General features: G+C 51.4%; 3 protein-coding genes across 4 annotated transcripts; all 3 read right to left on the reverse strand.

Annotated features, from left to right (window-relative positions):
- Positions 1-314: 314 nt before the first annotated feature.
- LOC114853196 (forkhead box C1-A-like) lies at positions 315-2,487 on the reverse strand. The gene has a single exon (XM_029146279.3). It carries the CDS (start codon positions 2,177-2,179, stop codon positions 752-754), a length of 1,428 nt encoding a protein of 475 aa, XP_029002112.1. The 5' UTR covers positions 2,180-2,487; the 3' UTR covers positions 315-751.
- A 5,180-nt stretch (positions 2,488-7,667) lies between these two features.
- On the reverse strand, positions 7,668-11,180 carry LOC114854558 (forkhead box protein F2-like). 2 transcript variants are annotated; one of them, XM_029149085.3, is made up of 2 exons: positions 9,677-11,178; positions 7,668-8,325 (listed from the first exon to the last, which is right to left on the reverse strand). In XM_029149085.3, exons 1-2 carry the CDS (start codon positions 10,641-10,643, stop codon positions 8,153-8,155), a joined length of 1,140 nt encoding a protein of 379 aa, XP_029004918.1. In that variant the 5' UTR covers positions 10,644-11,178; the 3' UTR covers positions 7,668-8,152. The 2 variants fall into 2 exon arrangements, with proteins under 2 accessions (XP_029004918.1, XP_029004919.1); XM_029149086.2 differs by having other exon boundaries at positions 8,201-9,250; positions 9,677-11,180.
- A 3,173-nt stretch (positions 11,181-14,353) lies between these two features.
- On the reverse strand, positions 14,354-15,857 carry LOC114854562 (forkhead box protein Q1-like). Its single transcript, XM_029149100.3, has one exon. It carries the CDS (start codon positions 15,708-15,710, stop codon positions 14,835-14,837), a length of 876 nt encoding a protein of 291 aa, XP_029004933.1. The 5' UTR covers positions 15,711-15,857; the 3' UTR covers positions 14,354-14,834.
- Between the last annotated feature and the right edge of the window lie 9,135 nt (positions 15,858-24,992).

Raw genomic sequence — 24,992 nt, forward strand, 5'->3', positions numbered from 1 at the left:
TCCCACAGGCGGCTCCGGTTCACGGTTCAATTAAACGGCATTCGTTCGGCCCCGAGAATCTTCACTTGTTTGATTTAAGTTTTTGTCCCGCACAAAGACCAGCTTTGACGGAGGCGCGTTCACGTGTCTGGCTCCACACCCTGTTCGGGCCTGTATCGTATTTTATTTTAGTGTTTTACTGGCCGCCGCTTTCACGAGATTTAGAAAGCCAATTTTTTAAACATTATTAATCTTAAAATATAAACACATTTAATTTAATATTCGATTTCTACACTCCCGTTAAAACCACGCCTCCTGCTAATAAATCACTCCAATTAAAATCAAATAGACGGCACTTTATTAAACAAACAATGTAATGCCTTCAAAATAGTCTTAAGACGTAAAACATATGAATAAAATAAGTCAGTATAAGCTACAAAGCTCCTCCTCTATTTCTATACAAGACATGGCACAATTAAAGGCAGCGATAGGAAAAGTGGGAAAAGGCTTAAAGTGTTTGGTCCTCAACATCCAACCACTCCCTTCCTAAAAATAAATTACTATATTAGGCTATAATTTACAGTCTATAGTCATAAAACTGGGATTTCAGCAAATCTCGAAGTGAGAAGGAAGAAAACTTACGTGTTTTGGTGTTAACACGCGTCTCGACAAAAGAACCTTATGTCCATTCGGAGTGTGAATAAAAGAGCAAAAGTAGAAAAAATATAGAACCTATATATTAGAGTTGTTATTTAGAAGACGCGCCGAGCTCTCAGAACTTGCTGCAGTCGTAGACAAACGCTCCCGTGGGTCGATAGAGCGACTGGCCCGGCGCGAAGCCCATCTGACAGCTGTTATTCCCGTTGACCGGGGAGCCGTTGAGCCCGATCCGCTGGGACTCGAACATCTCCCGCACAGCGTGGACGTTCTGCTGCTGCGTGGGGTACCCCGCGCTCAGGTGGCTCAGGTCCCCGTACCAGGACGCGAGGCGGCCCTGGTGCGCGTGCGCGCCGTCCGGGCCCGCCTGGCTCAGGGCGCCGTGTCCGAGCGGAGAAGCGATGGTGGTGCTGATGCAGTAGTCGGGCAGAGGCTCGTCCACGGCGGCGGCCGGCGCCCGCTCCCCCGCGTACAGGCTCATGGCTTGCATGTTGCAGTGATAGGTGGCGCTGGAGTTCTGGCTGCAGGCCGAGGAGCCGTAGGCCGGCGTCTGGTTGGGGGAGTAGTTGAGGGCGAGCGAAGGGGTGATACCTGTCCGAGAGGAGGCGACGATGGGCGGGGAGAGCTCGGCGTGCGGAGAGCCCCGCAGGGGGGCCGTCACGATGGTGTCCACGCTGAAGCCCTGCGCCGGGGCCTGGTGGTGCTGCTCGGCGGGGTCCAGGCTCAGTGAGCGGGTGGAGGGCACGCTGTGCGGGCTGCCTGCGGACGTGCTGCCGGTGCCGGTGCCGGTGCCGGTGCCGGTGCCGGTGCTGCTGCTGCTGCTGCTGCTGTCGGGACTTTCGATCTTGGGAACGGCGCTCAGCGTGGGGGACGCGGCCTGCGGCGGCGTGGACGTCCCGTTCTCCGTCTTGATGTCCTGGAGTCGCACGGGTTGAGTGCCCTGACCCGCCGGCTCCTGCTCCCGGCCCGGGGTTCTGGAGGACGGGTCCTTGCCCTGCCGGTCCCGCTCCTCCTTTTCCCTCTGCACGTCCTTCTTTTTGAACCTCCTCCGGCGCCGCAGGAAGCTGCCGTTCTCAAACATGTTGTAGGAGTCCGGGTCCAGGGTCCAGTAGCTGCCCTTGCCGGGCTTCTTGTCGTCCCGGGGCACTTTGACAAAGCACTCGTTGAGGGACAGGTTGTGCCGAATGCTGTTCTGCCAGCCCTGCTTGTTGTCCCGGTAAAAGGGGAACCGCTCCATGATGAACTGGTAAATCCCATTGAGGGTGATCTTTTTCTCCGGGGAGTTCTGAATCGCCATGGTGATGAGGGCGATGTAGCTGTACGGAGGCTTGACCATGTCCTTCGGCTGGTGCTGAGGGGTGTACGGTCCGTACGCGCGGGCCATGCTGCTCGGGTACTGCTCGTGGGCCGCGTGCGAGTACATGCTCATGGGCGCAGGCATCCCGGTGTATCCTCCGCCGGCCCGGTAATAGCTCTGGTCGCTGCTGATGTACGGTACCACTCCCAAAGAGTTGGGGCTGGAGACGGAGTAGCGCGCCTGCATCCTGCGCAATGCGTAAAACCTCCCCAAAGCGCGTCCACACGCGGTCCGGTCCGGTCCGGTCCGGTCCGGCTCGGCTCGACCTCGCGTCTCTGTTCGGGAAGTCCTGTTTCCAGGCCACGGCTCGCCGCGCTGAACCGGGGGTGCTCACGCTGCGGCGGTCAACATTTGAGAGACTGAGACGGATAAAAGTGGAGCTGGAGGAGCGCGGGTCGAAACAGCGAGGACGGTTTTTACGCTCCACATTTTCCTCCCTTTTGGCTGCTCGCGCTGCTCCTCCCCGAATGCGTGCTGCAACATCCAATTGGAGGACGAAATGAACCTGTGGAAAAGCTGCGCGGCGATAAAAGTTACAGCCCCCCTCCCCCTCCTCCCCCTCCTCCCCTTCCTCCCCTCCGCCTCGCTCTGCTTCACTCGCTCCTCAGCTCAGACGTGGACCGGTTAAAATCTGTAGAGAGTGTGTCCAAGTTACTCAAATTTCTTCCTAATCGTCCAAATTGCGAACGACTTAATTTTTTTAATCGAGCGTAATGAACCAGGTTGTAATAAAGATTAACGAGCGCTTTGTGGAGCGGCGGTGACTGAGAATGAAAAGAAAGACAGTTCAAAGTAGAGCACCTGAAAGTTACAGCATCCTACGTCAGCTCCAGGCCTGGACCTGGAGGCCTCTGCAGAAATGAACGTCCCCTGTTTGATTATTAAAAGTGGCTAAAAACTCAAAACAACTCAGACCCAACACATTTAACGATTAGGAAACAAAACAGAGGCCTCAGTTTGCGAGAAGCTCGTCAGCTGCGCGTGGGGACAGATGGGCTTTAAGGTCTCACGTTAAGATGGTTTGTCCGAACCGGGTGAGAAAAGTCCCCTGGACGAGGTGTCAGCGGGACGGAACCCCCAAATGCCGTTCACACGGATCAGGTGTGAACAGAGTCTTTACTGGGATGGAAACGGGGCTTCAACAGCCTGGCGAAAAAAACACTACAGTACTTTATGTATTTTATTTTAGAATTTGTTTGCATAAGCATACATTTAAGTAAACAAAATAAATTAATTCAATCAAAACAAAAATGGAAATAAAACCAATATTTAGAGTTTTTCTTTTTCATTGCTCATTTTTCGTTAATATTTAATGTGTTTTAATTCACTGTTGAATTTTAAATGTATGAAAACAATAACATAAAAATTTGTCTCTGTGCTCTTCAGCTTCTAAATACATTTAAAAAGCAGGAAAACCAGCGGGAGCGCTTTCGCGTGACACGTTTTTGTCACTTAAGTCCTGATGTGCTTTTGTTTCACGCGGTTTTTAATATCTGCGTCATTTTGACCAGGATGCGTCGCTTGTTTTAGGCCGAGCCGGTGATGCGTGATTCCAAATGTGCCTCATTGAAGCTTTGTCACATATGGTGAGTTTGTGTTTAATATCCTTTATTAACAGAAAAAGAATCAACATAATAAAATATTTATAAACATATCAACATATTTATGTAATGTTTTACATATTATGTTTGTAATGTATTTTATTGGTAGAACCGAGACGAAATGATCCAAAGAAAGAAGATCTAAATTTAGGCCCAGGTGAGTCCAAACTCTTTATTTTGTCTGAAGCCTTTGGTTCAAACGCCTTTAAAAAATCCACAGAAGAACAGATAATACGAATAGAGTTAATAAAACCTGTGATAAGCCCGACGTGTGGTGGGGGTCTCTCTCTCTTTGTTCTGTGATTTGCATGTGTGGACGCAGCTCCGCGGGCGCAGAGGAGGGGCGTCCTGTCACCTCCAGCCCTGACACCGGGACCAGCGTGGAAACCGGAGCCGCACGTCGCAGGTAGAACCCCCACACTGATCATGACACGGAGCCGATCACCTCATGGGAGACGGTGGAACAAGGGAAAATCCGTTGATTAATTTAGTCACATTTGTGTAAGGTTCTTTTTGATATAATGAGAGAATAAAATGAGTTTTAAGCGCGTTTAACGCCGCTGAGGTGAAGCTGAGGCCGCGGTGCTTGTGCCTTGGGTGGCGCTCTGCTGCCCCCCAGTGGACAGACGTGGTACAGCTTATTGTCGCAGCACCGTTCTGCGCAGGTCCATCATGCACAGATGGTTGAGCAGTGTGTAATAACACAGACAGTAACAACAGTCGCGTCCTCAGAGATGTGTCATCACTTGTTCTACGTCGTTCCTGCTTTGTCACATTCTTCTAGAAATTAACGTTGAACAAGTTTATTTAACGTCAACTAAATTGCAATGCGCAACAACAAAGGTCTGTTCATACAAATATTCAAATGAGCTAGAATGTGTTTCTTTGTCTGGAAAATGTAATGATGATGATTGTGGTGGAAGCAGCAAGGCCTACAATTTGTGCCTGGACCTTAAACATGAGGAAGGACAAAAAGAAAAAAGTGAAGCGTCATTATTTAGATAAATATATAATAAAGTGCTGGGGTTTTAAAAGCGTTTTTTCTCTTCCACTGTTTCAGTAACAACCACAGACAAACACATCCCTTCTGGGAAACAGTAGGTTTCATGCATTTCTAAGCAGCTGTTGGACTTCCCCCCTGTGATGAACAAAGTTTATTTTATCCACAGTGTGTATCATATGATTTCAATTGTTTAAAGCATTTATACATGAAGGCAAAATAATAATCCTATCACACAGTTCAGCTGACTTTGAAGGAGGAGTAAAATGATTCAGCTTTTAACAGAGTTGAGAGTTTGGACACAAACAGTAAAGACTCACAGATTGCTTAAATTTTTCTCTGTCTTCATTACAAATAATTCATTTCATCAGGTCAGTTTTATTTCTAATTTTACAACAAGGACTCTTTTCTTTAGTTTTATTCCAGAAATAAATTTCCACATGTCCTGAAGTAAAGGGGTGTGTTATCTAGCCATCATCATCATCACCATCATCATCATGCCCTCCCCTCAAACCTGTAATTTGATGCTGGCGCAAACTGAGGTAAACTGGTCTCACAGCTCCACCTGCTGCTTCACTGGTGCAAACGCACCGCTTTGAGCCTCACCGCAGAAACAGGACATTGAGGGAGGTTCAGATCCAACTGCTCATTGATATTAATACATTCTTGACGCAGTCATAGACGCATGTGAATGAACTCTACACTTAGTGACTCCAAACCCGTGGGTTTGTGATGTTTCCTGCTGAGTCTCCCTCCGGTGGGATTCAGGCCACTTCACTGTGTTTATATTAGAGCCTAATTAAACACAGGCAGATTCCAAACGTCCCAGGACCTCACAGTCGTTCACACACGAGCACAATGGTATCACTTTCCAAATAAATACCTGCCCGTCATCTCTGCGCAGGACCTTCATGCTGTGTTTGGTTCTGAGTGATTTGAAGAGGGTGAAGCTGTTCTCAAGGCCGCGGAGCCGAGCCGACGCTCAGCCCAGAACCAGACGTTCAGGACCCGAGCTCAGAACAAGGCCCGTCCTTCCAGACCTCACAGAAGCAGAACCTGCTCCTCATTTAGTCGGCAGAGAGGAATCATTTCATTTCTCACACACAAGTCGTCTGATCTACTGAATATTTACATGTGTCTGCCACAGTTTAAGAACAATCTGAAAACCGGCTCCTTGAAACTTCAGACCCTGCGTTTCTGTCTGAACTGAGCTGTGATTTACATTAACATGTCTCACCCGAGTAAAGAACTGCCAAAATACACAATCAATAAGAAACCAAGAGTTGTTACGTGAAACTCTCAGTTGGAAAATTGCAGTCCATTAAACAGGAAGACATTTTCTTTCAGTAAGAGATGAATAACTTTCATCCTCACTAAAAGCGCAGCTCGTCCTGGACGCGAGCGCCCCCTGGTGGAGCCGCATTCTCTACAGGGCAGATTCACGCTGTGCCACGTTACAGCTGTTAACACACTGATGCAGCTGAGCCGAACCGCTGCATTTCTCACATGCTTTAATGCGCTTTGAAGCAACAACAGATTCGATGAGTGGATGGGCTAAAACTACATTTAGATGTGAGTCCACAGCATCTACAGTGTGACAGATGCGAACGGGCCAGTGTGTTACTGGTTCCTCTACTGGCCACAGCTTAGTTCTTCATAATTGATCATATCGTCCTGTCCTGCGAGTGTGAGATGACGTCATCTGCATCCACGCAGCTTGTTTGCAGCTTGTTCTGTGGTTCGGGCACTGTTGGCAGCTATGAATTCTGCAGAATGGTAACTCCAGGTGGTGAAAGGTGAGCAGAATACAGCTTAATGTCTAATCTCAGGTCAATCTCAGGATTTTGGACAACGGGGCCGGTTGCGTTTGACCCATCGAGGCAGATGCCAAACAGCACAAGGTCTTAAAACTTGTAAAGTTGAATTAACTTCATTGACAACGTCACTGCGCTACTGCAGAGTTCCCGCTGTCGCCACTAGGTGGCGCACTGCTCCACTGTATTAAACGGAGGATGGAAAATCCAGCTGCTGCGGGGCCGTTCAGGACATTAAGGAGGACTTGGTTCTTTGTGATGTGTCACTGCTGATGCTGTTCGCCCCGCCCACTGCCACCACATCTGTCCTGGAGGGTCTTTGTTGGCTCTCATGTGAAGCTGCTCAGAGGTGGGCCTTCATCCACTGATCCAGGATCTGTAGATTATAAGGTGTAGCTTGTTTTTGTGTGAAGTTTGCCACCAGGTTCTGTCTCCTCCTCTGTCTGAACCTGCAGGAAATCTGGAGCCCATGCAGCATTAAAGGTTTAATCCAGTGACAGCAGATCTCAGTGCAGGGCTGTGTTCAGTGGCCGCTGTCAGATCGCGTCGGTGCGGGTTAGAATGCAGAACCATCACAACTGGACTGTGTGTTTGTGTGATGAGGCAGCAGATCTGTTTCCACGCTCTAAAAATACTCCGTTTGCCACGAGCCCCATCGCATTTGTTTGTGGTGTCGGGGAGTCTGAGACGCAGCAGCGTCAGGATGCAGAGACTGAAAAGTGTGTGTGTGTGTGTGTGTGTGTGTGTGTGTGTGTGTGTGTGTGTGTGTGTGTGTGTGTGTGCGTGTGTGCGTGTGTGTGTGTGTGTGTGTGTGTGTGTGTGTTTGTGTGAGTGAGTGAGTGAGTGAGTGAGTGAGTGTGTGAGTGTGTGTGTGTTGGTGCTAATGAAGCAAACACATTTACCTGCAACAGCCTGATTCATAATAATATCATAATAATCTGTTGTGACCTTGAACATGACAATACAATCTAAATATCTTAGCTACATTTCTACTTTTAGTCTAAATACCTCTGTGTTTGTTTGTTATTTAAAGTCAAACATTGCACAGAATATTATAAAATCTGGGGTTTAATAAATATTCAGATCAATTACTTAAGTAAATCAATACAATACCTGATAAATAACGTCTAATTAAAGCCCATCAGCACCATCGTGGTTCCTGTCAGAGGTCGTCGTAGCTTAAAGCGACCAAATGTCCTTAATCTGCACCATGTGAGTCAGACACTGACTCTGTGGAAAGACGAAGTCTGAGCGTGGCCTAAAATATAGATCAGCTTTATTGAAACCTTTTACAAGACAAAGACTTGGCAGAGGATTATACAATAAGTGCAAGGTTTGTTGCAGTTCACATTCGCCTAAAGCGTCGTGTGTGTTACTCTAATAGAATAGGACGTAGTTACATAGAATATAGTTTGTTTGCACGTGTTACAGGAGCAAACGCATCAAAAGTCGTGTTTCTGGAACTTCTTTTGAAGAAGAAAACGCTTGTCGGGTTCATAAAGGCAGAGTGGCTTATTTATAGGCAGCTGGTGTTTCTTCATTCATTTCCTTCAATGCATAGTTTTTACAATTCCAACCGAAGACGCTTCTTCGGCTGCGTGGAGGCAAACGCGTGAGTCTGAAGGCCGCGTCCAGGTGTCCGTCCACCGAGCGACGGCGGCGGCACGCGCACAATGTCAGCTTTTTGTCGTCACGTGACGGAGCCGCAGTTTGACTGCGGCCGTCGGTGCCCTTTGATGTGCGCTCACATGACGCAGGGTTTGATGTCCTGACAGACGCTCTGGGGGTGGGGGTGGTGGTGGTGGTGGTAGTAGGATCCGCCAGCCGAGGGGTGGAAGGAGGAGATGCCGTTAAAGTTCAACACAAAGTCCTTCCTGTCGCACACCGACGAGTGGCTCTGGTAGCGCGGGATCCCCACTGCGCAGGTGAGAGAGAACAGGATGCAGAAGGTGAACACGCTACGGTAGTTCATAAAGACGCCAGCATTTTATATTCGGACGTGGTTTAAAACGGAGGCGGTCTGTGTGGATCGCTATAATAAAACGTTTAACGAGGCCTCAATCCTCTGATTCTACTGCTTTCATTTTAGATATGAATTAGTAGAAGTCAAAGAAATAAAACCATTAAGGCCTTATTCCGGTAAACCTATTGTAACACGTTTAAGTATAAACTTCCCCACTAGTTATGTGCTTACAAAAACACCATAGAAATATATTTTATGATATTTATATATATTTATATATGGTTTTGACGGTGACTGCTCTAAAACGTCGCACGTTTCGTTGCTATACTATTAAATGAACGTTTCCATTTTTCCACATTTCAAGCCAACACCAACAACCTAAACGTGTAACGTTATCCCCGAGCGTGTGAGAATATGTAAATGCGCTTTAGACGTCGTTGTGCGTCTGTAAGTGAGCCTCTCCGTCCAGAATCAGAATCAGGCTGCGGCCCGAGGTCATAAGGACTCCAGATGTGAGTGTTTTCCAGCGGAAGGCAGCAGCTGCATCCTCCGGGCCGCAGCCCGCTGCCTGGGCCCGGTTCCCTCACAGCAACACGGTTCCGATGGGCTCCAAACGCTCCAACACGTCCAGCCTCAATTCAGACGCCGCGTAAAGTCTGAGGCCGCGACCCACGTCCACGGCACTGGGTGGTCGGACCTGCGCTGCCTGTTTGCTTAACCTCCGGGACCTCTTCGGGTTCCAGCACGACTCGCTCGCCTCCAGAAATCCCCAGACTTTAGCAAAGCTTCGGTCTGTTATGTTAAAGTAAATGAGCGAGAACCGGGGAGAACGCTGTCAATTAGACCAGACGTCCTGAGAAGGAGCGGCTGTGACCGTGGCTGCAAAATATAAATATTACACGACAAAGTTTATTTGTTGGCCGAAAAACAATATGGAAAAAGAACCATTTACTGCCGGAAACAACCAGCGAACCGATGAAATTCACTTAATGAAATTACTTTTTGCAACTTGTTGGACAGAAATAACATTGAACGCAGCTTAAATTAAAGACGTGAGACTTTGGAAAATAAATTTCCTAAATTCAAAAGAAATAAAGACCTGACACGAACGACTGAATTATACTTCGAATTAATAAAAACGCATAAGACGACAGAAGAAGATCCCGGTGAACAGACGACGTTTGTTAACACCTTGACACTGAAACAGGCCGTTGGTTCAGACCGAAGCTTTAACTGCCTCATCTCGCAGTCAGTGGAACTGATATAAGCAGCGAGCTCCGCTTTGCGCCGCTGCGCTGCTCGTACCTGATATGTCGTCCCTGCCGTTCTGGTGGAGGTAGCTCTGCTCCAGGGAGTAGGGCGACATGCCGGAGTGAAGGCCGGAGGATGCGGGGCTGCTCGAGGCCAGAGGCTGCTGCTTGATGTAGGCAGAGCCGCCGGAGGACGCCCAGTGCGCGGACGCGGCGGCGGCGGCGTACGGGGAGTGTGCGTCCAGCGCGCTGCCCACGGCCGGGGACGACGGGACGGGGCTGCTGCTGTCCGCCGCGTAGTCCCCGGTCGGCGGCACGGGGCAGCTCGCCATGTACGTGGACCCGGGGCTGGGGGACATGTGCGGGACGTGGTGGCCGCCGCCCAAGCCGTCGTATCCGCCGGCCATGGAGTTGCTCATCATGTCCAAGTTGTAGCTGTTGCTGTGACAGGCCAGCGAGGCGGACGGAGCCTGGAAGTCAAAGCTCTGCGGGAGGATGGAGGTGCCGAAGCCGATGCCGTTCATCATCCGGTACATGGGCTTCAGGGCTTGACACTTTCTCCGGAAGCCTCTCGGTCTGCGACGAAAAGAGCCCTCCTCGAACATGAACTCGCTGCCCGGGTCGATGGTCCAGTAGTGGCCCTTACCGGGTCGGCCCAGGCCCTTCGGCAGCTTGATGAAGCACTCGTTGAGCGACAGATTGTGCCGCACGGAGTTCTTCCAGCCCTGGTACGAGCCCCTGAAGAACGGGAAGCGAGCCTGGAGGAACTGGTAGATCTCACTGAGTGTCAGCCGTTTGGTGGGGGAGCTCTGGATCGCCATGACGATGAGCGCGATGTAGGAGTACGGCGGCTTCTCTGGACGCCGTAAACCGGAGCTCGTCTTCTTTACTTTGACGGCGCTGGACGAGTTTTCTGTGGCGGCTTGTGGGCTCAGCATGGCGGGGTGCAGGACGCTGGACGCCGGGCTGGATCTCATAGGAGGCGGAGGGTCCAGCTGCTGCTGAGGGGTCTCGGTTGTCATGTCAGCTCTGACGCACGACTGGCGTAAAGAGAGAGAGAGAGGGAGGGAGAAACGACGAGCCAAGAGATGCTTGAGCGGAGAAAACGTGGCGATCCAGCGGTTTGCGTCCCTGCAAGTGAGCGCTACGCCGCCAGTGGTCCTCGGAATCCCAGCGCAAAATGGAGAGAAATCAGTCTCCCGTTACGCACGGTGCTCCCCTGACGCATGAAGAGCGCGCGGCGGGCACGCACTGACATAGGGAGGAAGAGGAAGAAGAGCGGGGGGAGCTGGCGACCCACTGGAGACTGGCCGTCCGGACCCTGGGCTCGCCGCGGGGGCTTCGGTGGGTGTCACAGAGGCGCTGAGTGGGGCTGCGTGGGCGCCGGGTGGCCGCCGACCGCGCTATTAATCCCTCAAGTGGAGGAAACACGGAAACCCCTGGACTTATTGCGCGCAGCAGAGCAGCCAAACAAAGCTCGACCACCTATCGTTTCATAAATCCTTCTTCTCTCTGCGATCGCCTCCCCACCCCCTTCTCCTCATCCGCACTCTGCAAATCTCCCTGAATCCAGTGACAATAGGAGCTACCCCCTCCCTTCTGCCAAATTTGGCCCAAGTCCACTTAGGATTCTGAGTAGCCCCTCATCCTCGTCTCCCCCGTTTCTCCTCCCACCCCTCGCTCCAAGTTCGGACTACACGCAATTAAGCCATCTATCAAACCTCCCCCAGACATCCCAATCAACAGCGCCACACGCCAGCCGCACAAGTCAAAAACGACCCCCTCGGTCCTTTATGTATGAAGCTGTGTGCAACACATCATACATTTTCCTGACACGAATAAACCACCACACAATGCGAAAGACTCAGCTCGCAGTCGAAAGTCAAAACATTCACACGGGACCTGCAGATAACGCTCTAACGCGTCGTGGTCGAGCAACGAAAAGCTCGCCATCTTGTATTATTTATATTTTTTGCTCATAATTTCCTCCCAAACTGGTCCAGAGGATAACAAAAACAAACTGTGGCGGTGCCGGCTGGGCCGCGGAGTGTGAGAGATGGAGAGGCGGTGGTCCCGGCCGTGCGTGTAGCGGGGGGTTGCTCTGAGTAAATGACTTTGACATGAGTGGAAGCAGGCTTTTTCCATCAGGCCCGGCCCTGGATACCACACACAGCGCGCCAGTGTCAGCTTACCGCCCCGGGCCAGAGCCGGTCCCATGGGCCCCACGTTCATTAGACAGAGAAAGGCGAAATTAGGCGAGCGGGCGTCGACAGTTTCTCCCCTGTGGAGACATCACACACAGATTTGTCCAACATGATGGAGTTCTGTGTCCCATGAAGGTAGAATCAACATCCGTGCGGCGTCGCAGGAAAAACAAAAAGCTCCGAGTTTGTTTGTTGTTTGCGAAGTGGGAGCGTTTCTCTCCATTTCCTTATGAATGTGTAGAACCGCACCAGGACCCGCAAACAGAGAAGTTTGCGGTTATCCATCTCCGCACTTACCTGCACACGTGCTCGTCGCGGCCCTTTAAAGCTTGGACGCAGTCTGGGTTTTGCAAACAATAACCAGCGGCAGGAACCTTTGCCCCGCACAACAAAGGATGTGCGGATAAAATCATTTTCCACCGTGACACGCAGCGCAGTGGAGGACCCGAGCAGCCCCACGAACTTCCTGCGACATCAAAACCCGTGACCCCCGCCGAGATCAGGATGCCTCGGCCTGCGGAGGGAATCTTTGTTCTGGGAACCTTTGAAGACGGCGCTGCGGCGGCTTTTACGCCTCGAGACTCCGGCTCCTGATTTAGCTCCTGGAAATATCAAGTGCGACGAAGGTTTACTCTGAAGGTTTACTCTGAAGGTTTACTCTGAAGGTTTACTCTGAAGGTCTTTATTCGAGGCCGCGAGGCTCCACTCGACGAAATAAGGCCTCGTTTGTTTTTTTTGTTTTATTAGATCACATCGCTTCGAATATATGTTATAGTGGATTTGGTATTTTATAACATTAATATTAGGTATTAATTTAAAATAATTTCACGTACTGACCGGGGTTTTAAATAATAAACAGACAGAGTGTTTGAGCTATTGGTGCTTATGTTTCGCAGAGTTGGGCTGATTTTCAGTTGTAATCTAATATTTCTATTCTTTGAGTTCCTCAGGTTCTGGCTCCGCCTGTGTTTCCTGTGGCGGTGCCGGCCGCTTTGGAGCGGCCTCTCCGGGACTCTGGGAGGTCAGGCGCGGTTCAGTCTGCCGGAGTGACAGACTGTTTGGACTTCCTAACATTGTGACGTTTGGCTTCACTGCGGGGCTTTGTCGCAAACACTCGTCCTCAGAACGGACCGACTTCGTGACCAGGCCGATCCCGGCAGAGTCCCGCTGAAGTGTTAAATGTGGGGAATCGCTGTAAAACCCGGACGATGCGCGTCATGATAACAAGGACGTTAAGTGGGGAGTGGGAGCGGACGGCGGTCACGTGACGGCCCCACAGCCAGGTGTGCTGTTCCGGTGCTCCACCTGCAGGTCGCAGCATTGATCCTAGAACGGTCTCACCTGTCACCTGCAGCTGTAGACGCACTCACCTGCGCTGCTGCTCTAGTTCTGGCGTCACGTGGATGAGACTGCGTCTGTCTTTGATATGAACCTAAACGTCACGGAAAATATTTAAAATACGTTTTTGTATTTGTTGGAAAAATCTATAACATCTCAGAAATGTAAAAACATTTAGTGATCATTTAACACGTTTTTAAACACACAACTCCTTTCTCAACCGGTAAATTACGTGTTTCATTCATTGTCTTCATTTCAGTGGCATCAGTGATTTTTTTAACGTCCGTATTGGAGACTCCAAATAATTTACTAAAGTAAAACACGCGAACCGGTCCCAAAAATCACATGGAAAAAAATACAAACAACCGAACTGTGAAATAGATTGTTTTAATTTTTATGGTTATTAGAATTTAAACGTTTTTCTTGTCGCCGCACTGGATTCAGTCATTTACATAAACGAACGAACGAACGAACGAACGAACGAACACACACACACACACACACACACACACACACACACACACACACACACACACACACACACACACACACACACACACACACACAGGAGAACCCGGTTTGTTTGTGTGTGTTTCAGCACCGCGGAGAGCAACTGAGGACCCCAACCGTAAACAATGGTCGTGACCGTGAATGCATATTGTAGATATGACATTTATTTTATTTAATATAATATTTTGTTTGACCAACAAAAATAAGCACAACTGATCCATATTTTCTTACAGGATCAGACGGTTCATTGCTCGCACACACTTCTCTGTCTGGTTTCGTCTCAGCGAATATTAAGATACAGCGAATATTAAAATATATATGGTGATTCACTGATCATAATCAATATGAAAGCTTCAAAATACTTTTATTGAGGTTGTCATTTGTCATGTGGATGTGAGAGAATGACAAAAAACAAAACGAATATTTGTTTTATGTTTTACGTCTCTGCCCTAAAAACGTTTTGTTTAAACAAATTCACGAAGTAAAAGTATGCATCTAATAAAATAGGAATAAAAACAGTAGAACATAATAATTGTTAAGTTGTGTTTTGTGTTTAATCTTTAGTCAGTTAAGTTTTAAATAAGGCGTTATCATTCATGTTTTAATATCTTAAGCGCGGACAGAGCTGCCGTCAACAGCTGAGGCCCGTTCACCTGAATGAAGAGTCACTGAACAGCAGGTCCCGTCGTTTCACTGTTTTATTCATAAAAATACAGGCATGCATGAATCCATCTCGGTAAAACCATGCGTTTAGTGCAGCCACGTCATTCCCACCGCAGCGCAGTCACTGTTTTTATATATACAACATTTTATACAGCAGCTCATACAAAACATGACATATAAATAGATTAATAGTTTTATGTTTCAACATGGCGCGTGGTTGCCGTCATACAGTAGAAATGACAAGTGAACCATGGATACATGAATACAAACACTATCTAAACATCTACAACACGCACGCACGCACGCACGCACGCACGCAGTCAGGTCACACACGCACACGCACCCACTGTGGAATGTCCTGCAATGACGGCAGCTGTTTGCGCAGCCGTCGCACAGTTACGTCTTTCTCTGCAAAATGACAGTAGTCACGGTGAAGCACTGGAAGCAAAAGTGCACATCATGGTCACGACGCACGAGTCTGACGTCAGGCCGGCTGCTTCACGACAGCAGGGAGTCTATGTGGAAAGCTCGCACCTTGCTGGGCACCCTGAACGCCGCCTCCGGCGCGGCGTCCCCGCCCGCCGCCGCCGCCTGCTGGCGGTAGCTGAGCTCCGAGCTGCCGAACGCCCCTTCGGACAGGTACGCGTGTTGTGCCGGGTAGTTCAGGGTGTAGGGCAGGACGTGGGCCGGTGGGGGCCAGTAGATCCGGGGCGCGTGGGCGTCCGCCTCGCCGTGGGTGTCCTCCCTCCGCTTGAACGGTGTACTGAGGATGCTGTCGATGGCGAAGGAGCTGGAGAACTTGGCCCCCGCCGCGTCCTCCGGGGCGGGGAGGCGCGTGTCGTCGCCCGCGTGCGCGCCCTCCTGCTCCCTGGGGTGCCTCTTAGCGATGCGCTTCCGCCTGCGACGGAACACCCCGTCAGCGAAAGTGTACTCGCTGTGCGGGTTGAGCATCCAGTAGTTGTCTTTGCCCCAGGGCCTGGACGGGTCCCGCAGAACCTTGAGGAAACAGTCATTGAGTGACAGGTTGTGGCGCACCGAGTTCCTCCAGCCGGTGTAGCTGCCGCGGAAGAAGGGAAACTTCTTCATCAGGTAGTCGTTGATCTCTGCCAGCGTGAGGCGGCCGCTGCCGGACTCCCGGATGGCCATGGCGATGAGGGCGATGTAGGAGTACGGGGGCTTGGGTCTGCGCGTGTACGGCTTCCCCTTGCTGCCGTCGCCGCCCTGGCTGACGGGCGCCGGGCTGTTCGCCACACAGTCCCCGTCCGAGCCCAGCTCGTCGCCGGACAGAGGCGACGGGACTCCCCCCTCAGCGTCCACGCACAACTCCAGCGGCTTTTGCGCAAAGTGGTGCGCAGAGAAAACTTCAAGTTTCATTTTCCCCCAAAGACCAGCGCGATCTCAGAGTGTGGTCTGGGCCGCGCAGCAGAGCAGGTGTAGCCGTCCCCGTGTGTGTGTGCGCGCTGGAGGCGCCCTGAGCCTCGGTGTGGAGCAACAGAGCGCAGATCTGTCTCCAGAGACACGCGTGTCTTGCTATAATATAATGCCTCGGCGAAGGACGGCCCACAGGCGGGGTTTCAGACACTCCATTGAAGCGATGGAGTGATATAGTGTGTGTGTTTACAGCCGCACATCATCAGTCAGCCTTTCTGGATTCTGAGGTTTGGAAATAATAGAGACGTTTATGAGCTTTGCGCTTTATTCTAATTTCAAGGGTTTCCTTTACACTCATTGAGGAACGTTGTTTCATTTATTTCCCTTTGCCTTCATTTCATATTATAATAGATAGAAAAACATGGATTGTGGTGGAAATTGCGCCAACTTGGTGCCAGTCGTTACGCACAGCCCGTCTTTGAGCAGAACCTAAACTTCCTGCAGGTGAGAACCGGAAACTCCTGACGAGGCTGCTCCATCTGCGGCTCCTGCTGCTCACGAGCCTGATGCACCTGCACGCAAACGGCAGCGGGGCGGCGCGAGCCGCGTTCACAGCGAGCAGGTCGCTCCACGCAAATGAGGCGTTCAGACGCTCGCGCTCCACACGGGGAATCCCGTCCACCCAACAGCTGCTAGTGTAAAAGTACAGTTACATCTGCAGACGGACCTGAGCTGCTCATCGGCTGGAGGAATGAATGTCTTCACCTGCGTCACATCAACAAGAGTAAAACTGTTATAGTCCAAAGGCACAGATGGATCCGATCTAACAGCTGATGGACAGTAATGCGTTACATCCTTCTGCTAAACTGCCAGGTGTGTGTGTGTGTGTGTGTGTGTGTGTGTGTGTGTGTGTGTGTGTGTGTGTGTGTGTGTGCGTGAGTGTGAGTGTGTGTTTGTGTGTGTGTGTGTGTGCGCGTGCGTGTGTGTGTACGCGTGCGTGTGTGTACGCGTGCGTGTGTGTGTGTGTGTGCGTGAGTGTGAGTGTGTGTTTGTGTGTGTGTGTGTGTGTGTGTGCGCGTGCGTGTGTGTGTACGCGTGCGTGTGTGTATGCGTGCGTGTGTGTGTGTGTGTGTGTGTACGCGTGCGTGTGTGTGTGGGGGGGGGGGGGGGGGGGGCTTCAAGCTTTAACAACTAAACAAAGCAAGCTCATTTGAAGATCATCTACTTTTAGTTGTCAAGTCCTGTTTCTGCGCTCAGCTGCAGCTTCTTCATGAGAAGCAGACGTTTGTGTCCGTGCATTCCTGTGCTGATGTGCTGAAACCTTCAGGAACAGGTTCTAAGTAAACTGACGCCTCTGCCTGTGTTTGTCCCACTGACTCTGCTCCCGTCGACACCTTTTATCCAGACAAACACAGCAGCAGTCGCAGAGAGTTCAGGTGAGTTATGAGCTTGGACTCTAATCATTAACCCCCCCCCCCCTCCCCCCTCAGAGTCCACAGTGGCACCGCTCACCTCACATACACTGGTGTTCATGTTCACTGTAGAGCTTCCTTTTCTACTCGTCCTAATAGATTTAAACTAACTGCTGGAACATGAGTCTGTTCAGCCTTTCGGGGAGTTTGTGTGTTTGTGTTGAGACGTCATCGCCCCTTTATCACCTCGTGTGTGCTGAGTGTGGCAGCCATGATTAAAGATGGCTCCTGCAGTCGTCAGTGTGTGAAAGTGTGATTCTCATGAGTGCGTCGTTGTTTCCTGTCAAAGGCCTGAGCGCGTTTCAACAGTATTGGCTCCATCTGCAGTCGTCGGTGAGACGGACCCTTAGGACAGAGCAAGGTCTGGGCTGGTCTGGGGTCAGCTGTGATGAGAGAAGAGACGAGCTGCCAGCATCCTGTGAAGCTGCAGACGGCTGTGAGCCTAAAACCATCATTATCACCACGTGAGCGGCAGCGCCGAGGCTCCTGCTGAGGCTCCGCCTGTGGAGCAGAGCTGTGAGGCTGAGGTGATGTGATGTGAAAGGCAGCACACCTGCTTTCACTCATTATCTCCTGCTCGGTGATTTGAAGTCTAACGTGAACTCGCTCAAGGCTGGATCAGGGACTCGGAGCTCAGAACCGTCTTTGGGTTCAGGTTCTGGTGTGTGGAGTGACGTGACATTGAGTCACCTCTGCTCTGGTGAGACTGGGAAACACTTGGTGCTTGTGTAACCTGTTGACGTGGTTGTCCTAAAATTAGCTCCTTGTTGTCTTAGCTCAGGTTTAACGTGTCCCCCCACGTTCAGCAGAAATCTCTTTTAAGTGTTGACATGAGAGGAATTCCAGTCATGTAAATTCATCAGGTGAATCCTCCCCAGCTCCACAATGGCCCCACCTCGGCGCGGTCTGTGCTCACACGCTAACCCGGTGTGCGTGTGTCTGGATCGCTTCTTACCTGGACCTCATCGGGGCTCTTTCTTCTGTGTGAGTGAAGGGTGTCCGGCCCCCATGCCCCTGTGTAAACACACAGCAGCAGGAGGCTGCGCGGCCGGAGCAGCCGCGTGGCTCACATTCCCAGGATTCCCTGCAGCGGCGGCGGCGGCGGCGGCGGCGGCTGCAGGCCCAGTGGGAGCGGACATGTTTGTCTGCAGCTGTGCGTCTGCTCAGGTGTGTTCCTTTGTTCTGAAGCTCCAGCGACGTGGAAGCGCGATACACACATTCCATCTGCTTCATTCTTCACGCGGTGATTACTGTAATTACCTGACAACAGCCTCCAAATGTTTGCTGTCAGCTTTAGTTTTGCTTGTGAACATGGAACCTGTGTGGTGGAGGAGGCACAGAAAGTTCCCACAAAGCCGTTGTCGTTCCCAATAAACACACTCCTTAGAATCTGCATGCAGCATCAAAGCCTGATGGTGAGACACCCGATACACACGCACAGACACCAATACAGTCACGCATGAGTCATACGCATAGTTTAACCAGCATAAATCTCCTGCGCTCCTGTGTCAGCGATTAATAAATGAAATCTGATAAAAATGAAGCAGCTTATCCCGCAGACATTTGGCAGCGGCCTGATGCTATTTTGGGTTGTGCTGCATTCCTACCTGAGCTGCACACGCCCTGCCAGACCAACAGGCAGAAAAAAATAGACACGGGAATAAGCAGCGCCAACATGTATAATTAAAGTAATTAAGGGAAAAGGTGAAGCGCGGGTGAAGCTCCGCCGCACGACGGCGGTGATGCAATTCCTCGTCCCCCTCAAGATGCAGATCTGAAGCCTGTCCTGCAAACACGTCTCTGAGGGTCCCGTGGACCCATCTGCGCTCCCTGTGGCCCTTTGGACCCTTCTTCTACCTCTGGTGGAGCCACTTTGAACCTGAGTCTGAGACGAGCTCCTGCTGCATCCCTTCCACTCTCCAGGGATTAGGGACTGCCCCCCCCCCCCAGCTACACCTTTAATGTGCTGTGCAGAATGTTACTGTTGGTGCACGTCTGTCGGTGAACCCTGACATGCAGGCGGCCTGGCCCGGCCCGGCCCGGCCCGGCCCGGCCCGGCCCATGTCGGTGCCTTCACACGCGAGGCCCCTCGCACGCCGCGCCGGCAGGAGGAACGCGCTGACTGATCTGGGTGCAGACACCTCGCTCTCTGGCCCGGCTGACGGGACCCACCTCCGCTCGGCAGCGCTGTGGGCTGCGTAAACACCAGGCCGGATCAGTACCTGCGCGGCGCTGTTTACCTGGCAGCCGTTCAGGCCTTTTCTGTCTAAACTTGAAATAGGATCCAAACACTCTACTCACGCATAGTGGTTTGCACGAGATGCTCGTCGCCTCCCAACCTACCGCCGGCTCCTGCTGCTATTTTTGCTGCGCCTGAACCGTCCCCGCCCCTCGATTGCTTGCCTGAGAGGTGGAACAACTAGCCCCGGGGCTGGAGCTGCAAACATAGCAGTGATTTCCAGCTGTTACCAAGGAGTTGTGCCTCAGACAACAGACAACAAACACCTCACTGACTGATAGCATTAGTCTCTGGGTTATATTTAGATGTGCTGTTCTCACCAGTGTGGATTACCACCATTAATCATTTTCTGGGGACCATCCCAGGCCTGAGCTGGAGGCCTTTAAATCACAGCTGAGGATGCTCCCCCACGTTATAGACAACACGACCGGGACCTTGGTTTTACTCTTATCATCGTAGGATGGAGCTGTTGTTGATCGGCGTCGCAGGTTTCACGTGTTGAGCTCAGCTTAGCTGCTGCAGAGAGATTATTCAACCTGTGTAAACAGTTGTGTAATAATGTCTTCTCTGCAGCATTTATAGTCCGATATCTCCAGAAAGAGAGATAAAAGAGGCCGTCAAGTTGCATTCTGGGAAATGTTCTGTGTCAGAGTTTGAGCTGCACTTAACAGTACAGATTAGTTCATTCCTCCGTATTATCAACCAGGGTCTGAACCTGGCAGGACGTTCCCTGGTCTCACAGCAGGTGCAGCTTAGAGGAGTCTCTGCTCCGTGTCGGTGGGAGTCCCCACTTTACAAAGCTCTGGTCAAAGTCAGCTCCAGGTCATAAACCTGTGACGCCTTCTAAAAACGAGCTGTGTTATTTTCTACTTTTCAAATTTCCAGTTAATGGAACTAAATGGACCTGTTTCCCCACGGCTCATTGCGAAGATAATTCAAAACCCGGGCTCGTGCACAGATGTTACTGTGTGTGGTGAGTGCTATTAGATATTGATTTGGTGATAATTCATAAATGATTATCATTAATGATCGGAAGTTTGACTGGAGGAGGAATCCTAATCTCCTCCAGCTGGCTCGTAATGCGTCCGGCCTCGGCATTGATCCACCGGAGCAAACAGCAGGTGGCTGCTCCGCTCAGCAAAGCGCAGCCCTCACCCATGTGGAAACATGAAATAAGAAGATAACCGGCACCACCACTACAAGTCTCCTACCAGACCATCAGAATGAATGAATGAATTCATTAAAACGCCACCGTGAGCGGTTTGACCTGTGGAAAAGAGAGCGAGGAAGAGCAGAATATGAGGGGGAGCGTCACAAGCGCCTCCAGCGCCTGTCGTATAAAAGCTCCAGTTCCTGATCTTCACTGTTGCTTATTCCTCTCACTCGCTGAAACCAAGCAAAGCTGTGTCAATATTGAAGCCTGTCGCTCCGCTTGCTCATTGGCTGAATGCAGAGCAGATGTCATGCAGCTGCCGGCTGCATCTCACATTTATTGCAACCTGTGTTTCCTTTTGGAGGCGTTGCAATATTTGGCTTTGAATTATTAGATAATGGGATGGGTCGCTTCTATTTCCCAGGTGATTAAAGTAAAAGGTATCATTTCCCAGTTGAGAACATGCCACTAACAGCTCAGTCGTGATGCAAACAGAATCAGCTCCGTCTCAGATCCGCAGCTGCTCTGAAGCTGGTTCCTGTCAGGAGACAGGTCGCTGCCACGTCGCTCTGACTGAACTTTCTCTGGAAGGCGTTGTGAGAAAACACTGGGTAACTATTTATACAGCTACACACCTGACCCGGCATCTCTCCAAACGAAGGTCCTGAACCAGGCCTCGCGCTGCTGCAACAGACGTCTGATTAATCACAGCGTGGCCGTTGGTGCGAAGAGAAGTAGCTGCTGAAACGTCAGCGAGACTCGGGACCTGCCCCGACAGCATCATGCGTGTCAGAACCCCCCCCCCCCCCCGTTCGTGCAGACGAGGTAAAACATCCCCTCCGTGTGAGAGCCCTGCAGGTGGGCCGCGTGCTCGCTAGATAATATCACTGTTACTACAGGCCGTGTTTGGGTTTGCTTCAAAACACTTCACGGCAGCAGCGAAACAAAGAGCGGAGCAGCTCGCTGCAAATCAACCTGTGGAAACACTCCGGCCTCGCACGAAACGCCCACGTGGAACCCGCTTTATTTAAGACTTGATCCTCTGGGGCCGCGTGGAACAGCTAGCGTCCTCCACATCACGTCCAAAGCAGGGAAATAAGCCCTTCATGTCCCAGACTGAAAGCCTCGCGCTGATTGGACCAGTCGCTCTGTTTCTAATCTGCATAGTGCTGGTGCTCTAGATTTTATAAATGGACTTTCTTTAAACAAAAGAGGCATGAATAGCTCGAATGTGCTCAGGGCCAGAAGCTGAGCTGGCTTCCATAAACACATCACCCAGGTGGTCCATGTGTGAGCGAGCTCTGCCGCTGCGCTCGCGAGTCGTCTGCGGCTCCGCTCCAGCTCCGGACTCCAGCTGTTTGGCAGCCGAAGCCTGACTTTACGTTTCTGGGTCGACACATGACTTTAACAGCAAACAAGACGTAGCCGGGTTTCAGCTCTGACACGCACACGCTCTGAAAGTGGACGGATGTCGTCATTGAACCGGGCCAGAACCCAAACGGCTTCTTTCATATTTAACCCGCGTTTACAGACCTGGTGCTGGGACCCGTCAGAGCCGCAGGTGGAGGTGCAATGAGGTCAGGGGGTCACGTGACCTGGCATACACGTGACACACACACACACGCACGCACACACACACACACACACACGCACGCACACACACACACACACGCACACACACACACACACACACACACACACACACGCTAAGGCGTCATCAGGTGCGTGAGGGATCACCACAACAATGCCTCACACCTCACGGCTCAAGTCTTTTACGTAACCGCCGCCCTCCTCCACAAAGGCCCGAGTTCTGCAGAGGTTCTGGTCTTTGGCAAAGGAAGCACACGTGTTTCAGTCAGGCTTTGTCCTGGTATTAAAGCAAGAACATCGAGTCTACGTCATTCGCTGCCACGTGGAAGCAGTGACAACGAAGCTGCAACGACGCTGACGTCTCAACAGGTTCATGAAAACCTTTTGAAAACACCAACAACGAAGGACAAACGAGCCCCGATCATTCAGAGCGAATGGACAAGTTAGAGTCAGAACCAGGGCTTGAGCGGCCCAGATGCTGGTTAGACCGGATCAGAACATGCCAGTATCTGGCTCTGAACCGAGCCGGGTCACGCTGGGCAGTGGAAACCCGTTGTTGTGTCACTGTTCTGTTCTGAGACGTTGACTCAAGGCTTAAGTTGTGTTTCAGCTGTTGACTCGGGCGCTCGTACTTAAGTTGTTGTGAGGGATTTGTGCGCTCGCGCGTCCGCGGTGACACAGCGCCTGGTCATTCACCAAACGTGTCCAAACACTCCAACCATCAACTGCTGGCACATGTTTGTCTGCGAAGGATTAGCCTGAAACATGAGGAAACGAGTGACAGGGTTGAGGGTTTCCCAGCTTGGGTTTCACAATGCTGAGCAGCGCCAGGTAGAAGCCGTGAGTCACCGCCGACGACAAGCATCGCGTGTGTTCATCAGCTCAGTTCAGGCTTGTGTGTGTGTGTGTAGGTGCTGTTTAAAAACTGGTTCTTCAGAAATGTTGTTTGACAGATATCGACTGCGCCGGGATCTCCAGGGAGAGGGGTTCCCTCCCCAGGCACTGACCGGGCTGGTCTGAGCGGGTCACGAGGGTCTGAGTGGGTCTGAGCGGGTCTGAGCGGGTCACGAGGGTCTGAGCGGGTCTGAGCGGGTCTGAGCGGGTCATGTGGGTCTGAGCGGGTCTGAGCGGGTCACGTGGGTCTGAGCGGGTCTGAGCGGGTCTGAGTGGGTCTGAGCGGGTCTGAGCGGGTCACGTGGGTCTAAACGGGTCTGAGCGGGTCTGAGTGGGTCTGAGCGGGTCACGTGGGTCTAAACGGGTCTGAGCGGGTCTGAGCGGGTCTAAGTGGGTCTTAGCGGGTCTGAGCGGGTCACGTTGGTCTGAGCGGGTCTGAGCGGGTCTGAGCGGGTCTAAGTGGGTCTTAGCGGGTCTCAGCGTGTCACGTGGGTCGGGTGGAAGGTGAGCAGCACAGGCAGGTTTGTCTGTGTTATTGTTGTTCTACACACTAACGAAGCCCATAATCATGGTCTTAGCCCAAAGCCCCCTCCCTCAATCACCGTCCTCTGCTCCTGCTTAGACAAGCGCTGCGTTGTGGTGTGTGTTTCCCCAGCGATTCTCTGCATAGCTGCTGTCAGTCTGCCAGTGGAGGAATGCAGCCGGTGATGTCAGAACCAACTGACTGGATCAGGCCGCGATGATGGAGTTCATTTGTAGCTCCTGTTGGGTGAAGTGCAGATGCATTTAGACCAGACTGAGGCCCCCCTCCACACACACACACACACACGCACACGCACACGCACACGCACACACACACACACACACACACACGCACACGCACACGCACACGCACACGCACACGCACACACACACACACACGCACACGCACACGCACACGCACACGCACACACACACACACACACACACACACACACACACACACACACACACACACACACACACACACACACACAGAGCAGGCATGTTGTTGTTCCGTCCAACCTTGAACCTCGTCCTGCAGCCTATCGCTCGCCTCATCAGCCTCGGCTCCTTCATCTCGCATGCGACAGTACCTGCAGCACATGCGGGCGTCTTCTCCGAGCTCACGCTCATCCAGCAGATCTGATGGGAGCGCGTGGAGCGACAGCGGCTCACTGATCGACCAGATGAGCTTTAAAGACTCTGCAGAAATGTGTTTGTGTTCAAATAAGACTCTTCTGAGATGTTTGAATGCCTCAAATGGAATTTATTTCATTTGATCTTCAAATGCAAAACCAAAACATCAAAGGGACAGTTTTTTCTCCTTTTCATGTTTTACCAGTGATAAAAACTGAAACAACACAACTCCTCGTGACTTTATTTTACTCCACAATAGTTGAAACTTGACAACACAAGTTTTCAGATCAGGACAGAGGTCACGATCAGGGTGTGAATGGTCACGTTGACCTGAGCCACGCACGGTACACACGCACGCACGGTACACACGCACGCACGGTACACACTCACGCACGGTTCACACGCGCGCACGGTACACACGCGCGCACGGTACACACGCACGCACGGTACACACGCACGCACGGTACACACGCACGCACGGTACACACGCACGCACGGTACACACGCGCGCATGTGGACGGTACAAACACACACACACACACACACTGTACACACACAGTACATGCACACATGGTACATACACACGCATGGTACACACACACAGTACACGCACGGTACACACACGCACGGTACACACACGGTACATACACACACACACACACACTCACGCATGCACATGCGCGGTAAACACACAGTGCACACACGGTACACACACACACGGTACACACACGGTACATACACACACACACACACACACACACATGCACGGTACACACACA

This window comes from Betta splendens, chromosome 4, assembly GCF_900634795.4.
Source record: "Betta splendens chromosome 4, fBetSpl5.4, whole genome shotgun sequence".
Taxonomy (NCBI): Eukaryota; Metazoa; Chordata; class Actinopteri; order Anabantiformes; family Osphronemidae; genus Betta; species Betta splendens.

Excerpts from the sequence above, each read along its gene's own strand:
- LOC114854558 (XM_029149085.3), bottom strand. The coding sequence starts at position 10,643 with ATGACAACCGAGACCCCTCAGCAGCAGCTGGACCCTCCGCCTCCTATG. Across the intron at positions 8,326-9,676 it reads CGGCAGGGACGACATATCAG|TGGGGATCCCGCGCTACCAG; the intron begins GTACGAGCAGCG and ends TCACCTGCGCAG.
- LOC114853196 (XM_029146279.3), bottom strand. The coding sequence starts at position 2,179 with ATGCAGGCGCGCTACTCCGTCTCCAGCCCCAACTCTTTGGGAGTGGTA.
- LOC114854562 (XM_029149100.3), bottom strand. The coding sequence starts at position 15,710 with ATGAAACTTGAAGTTTTCTCTGCGCACCACTTTGCGCAAAAGCCGCTG.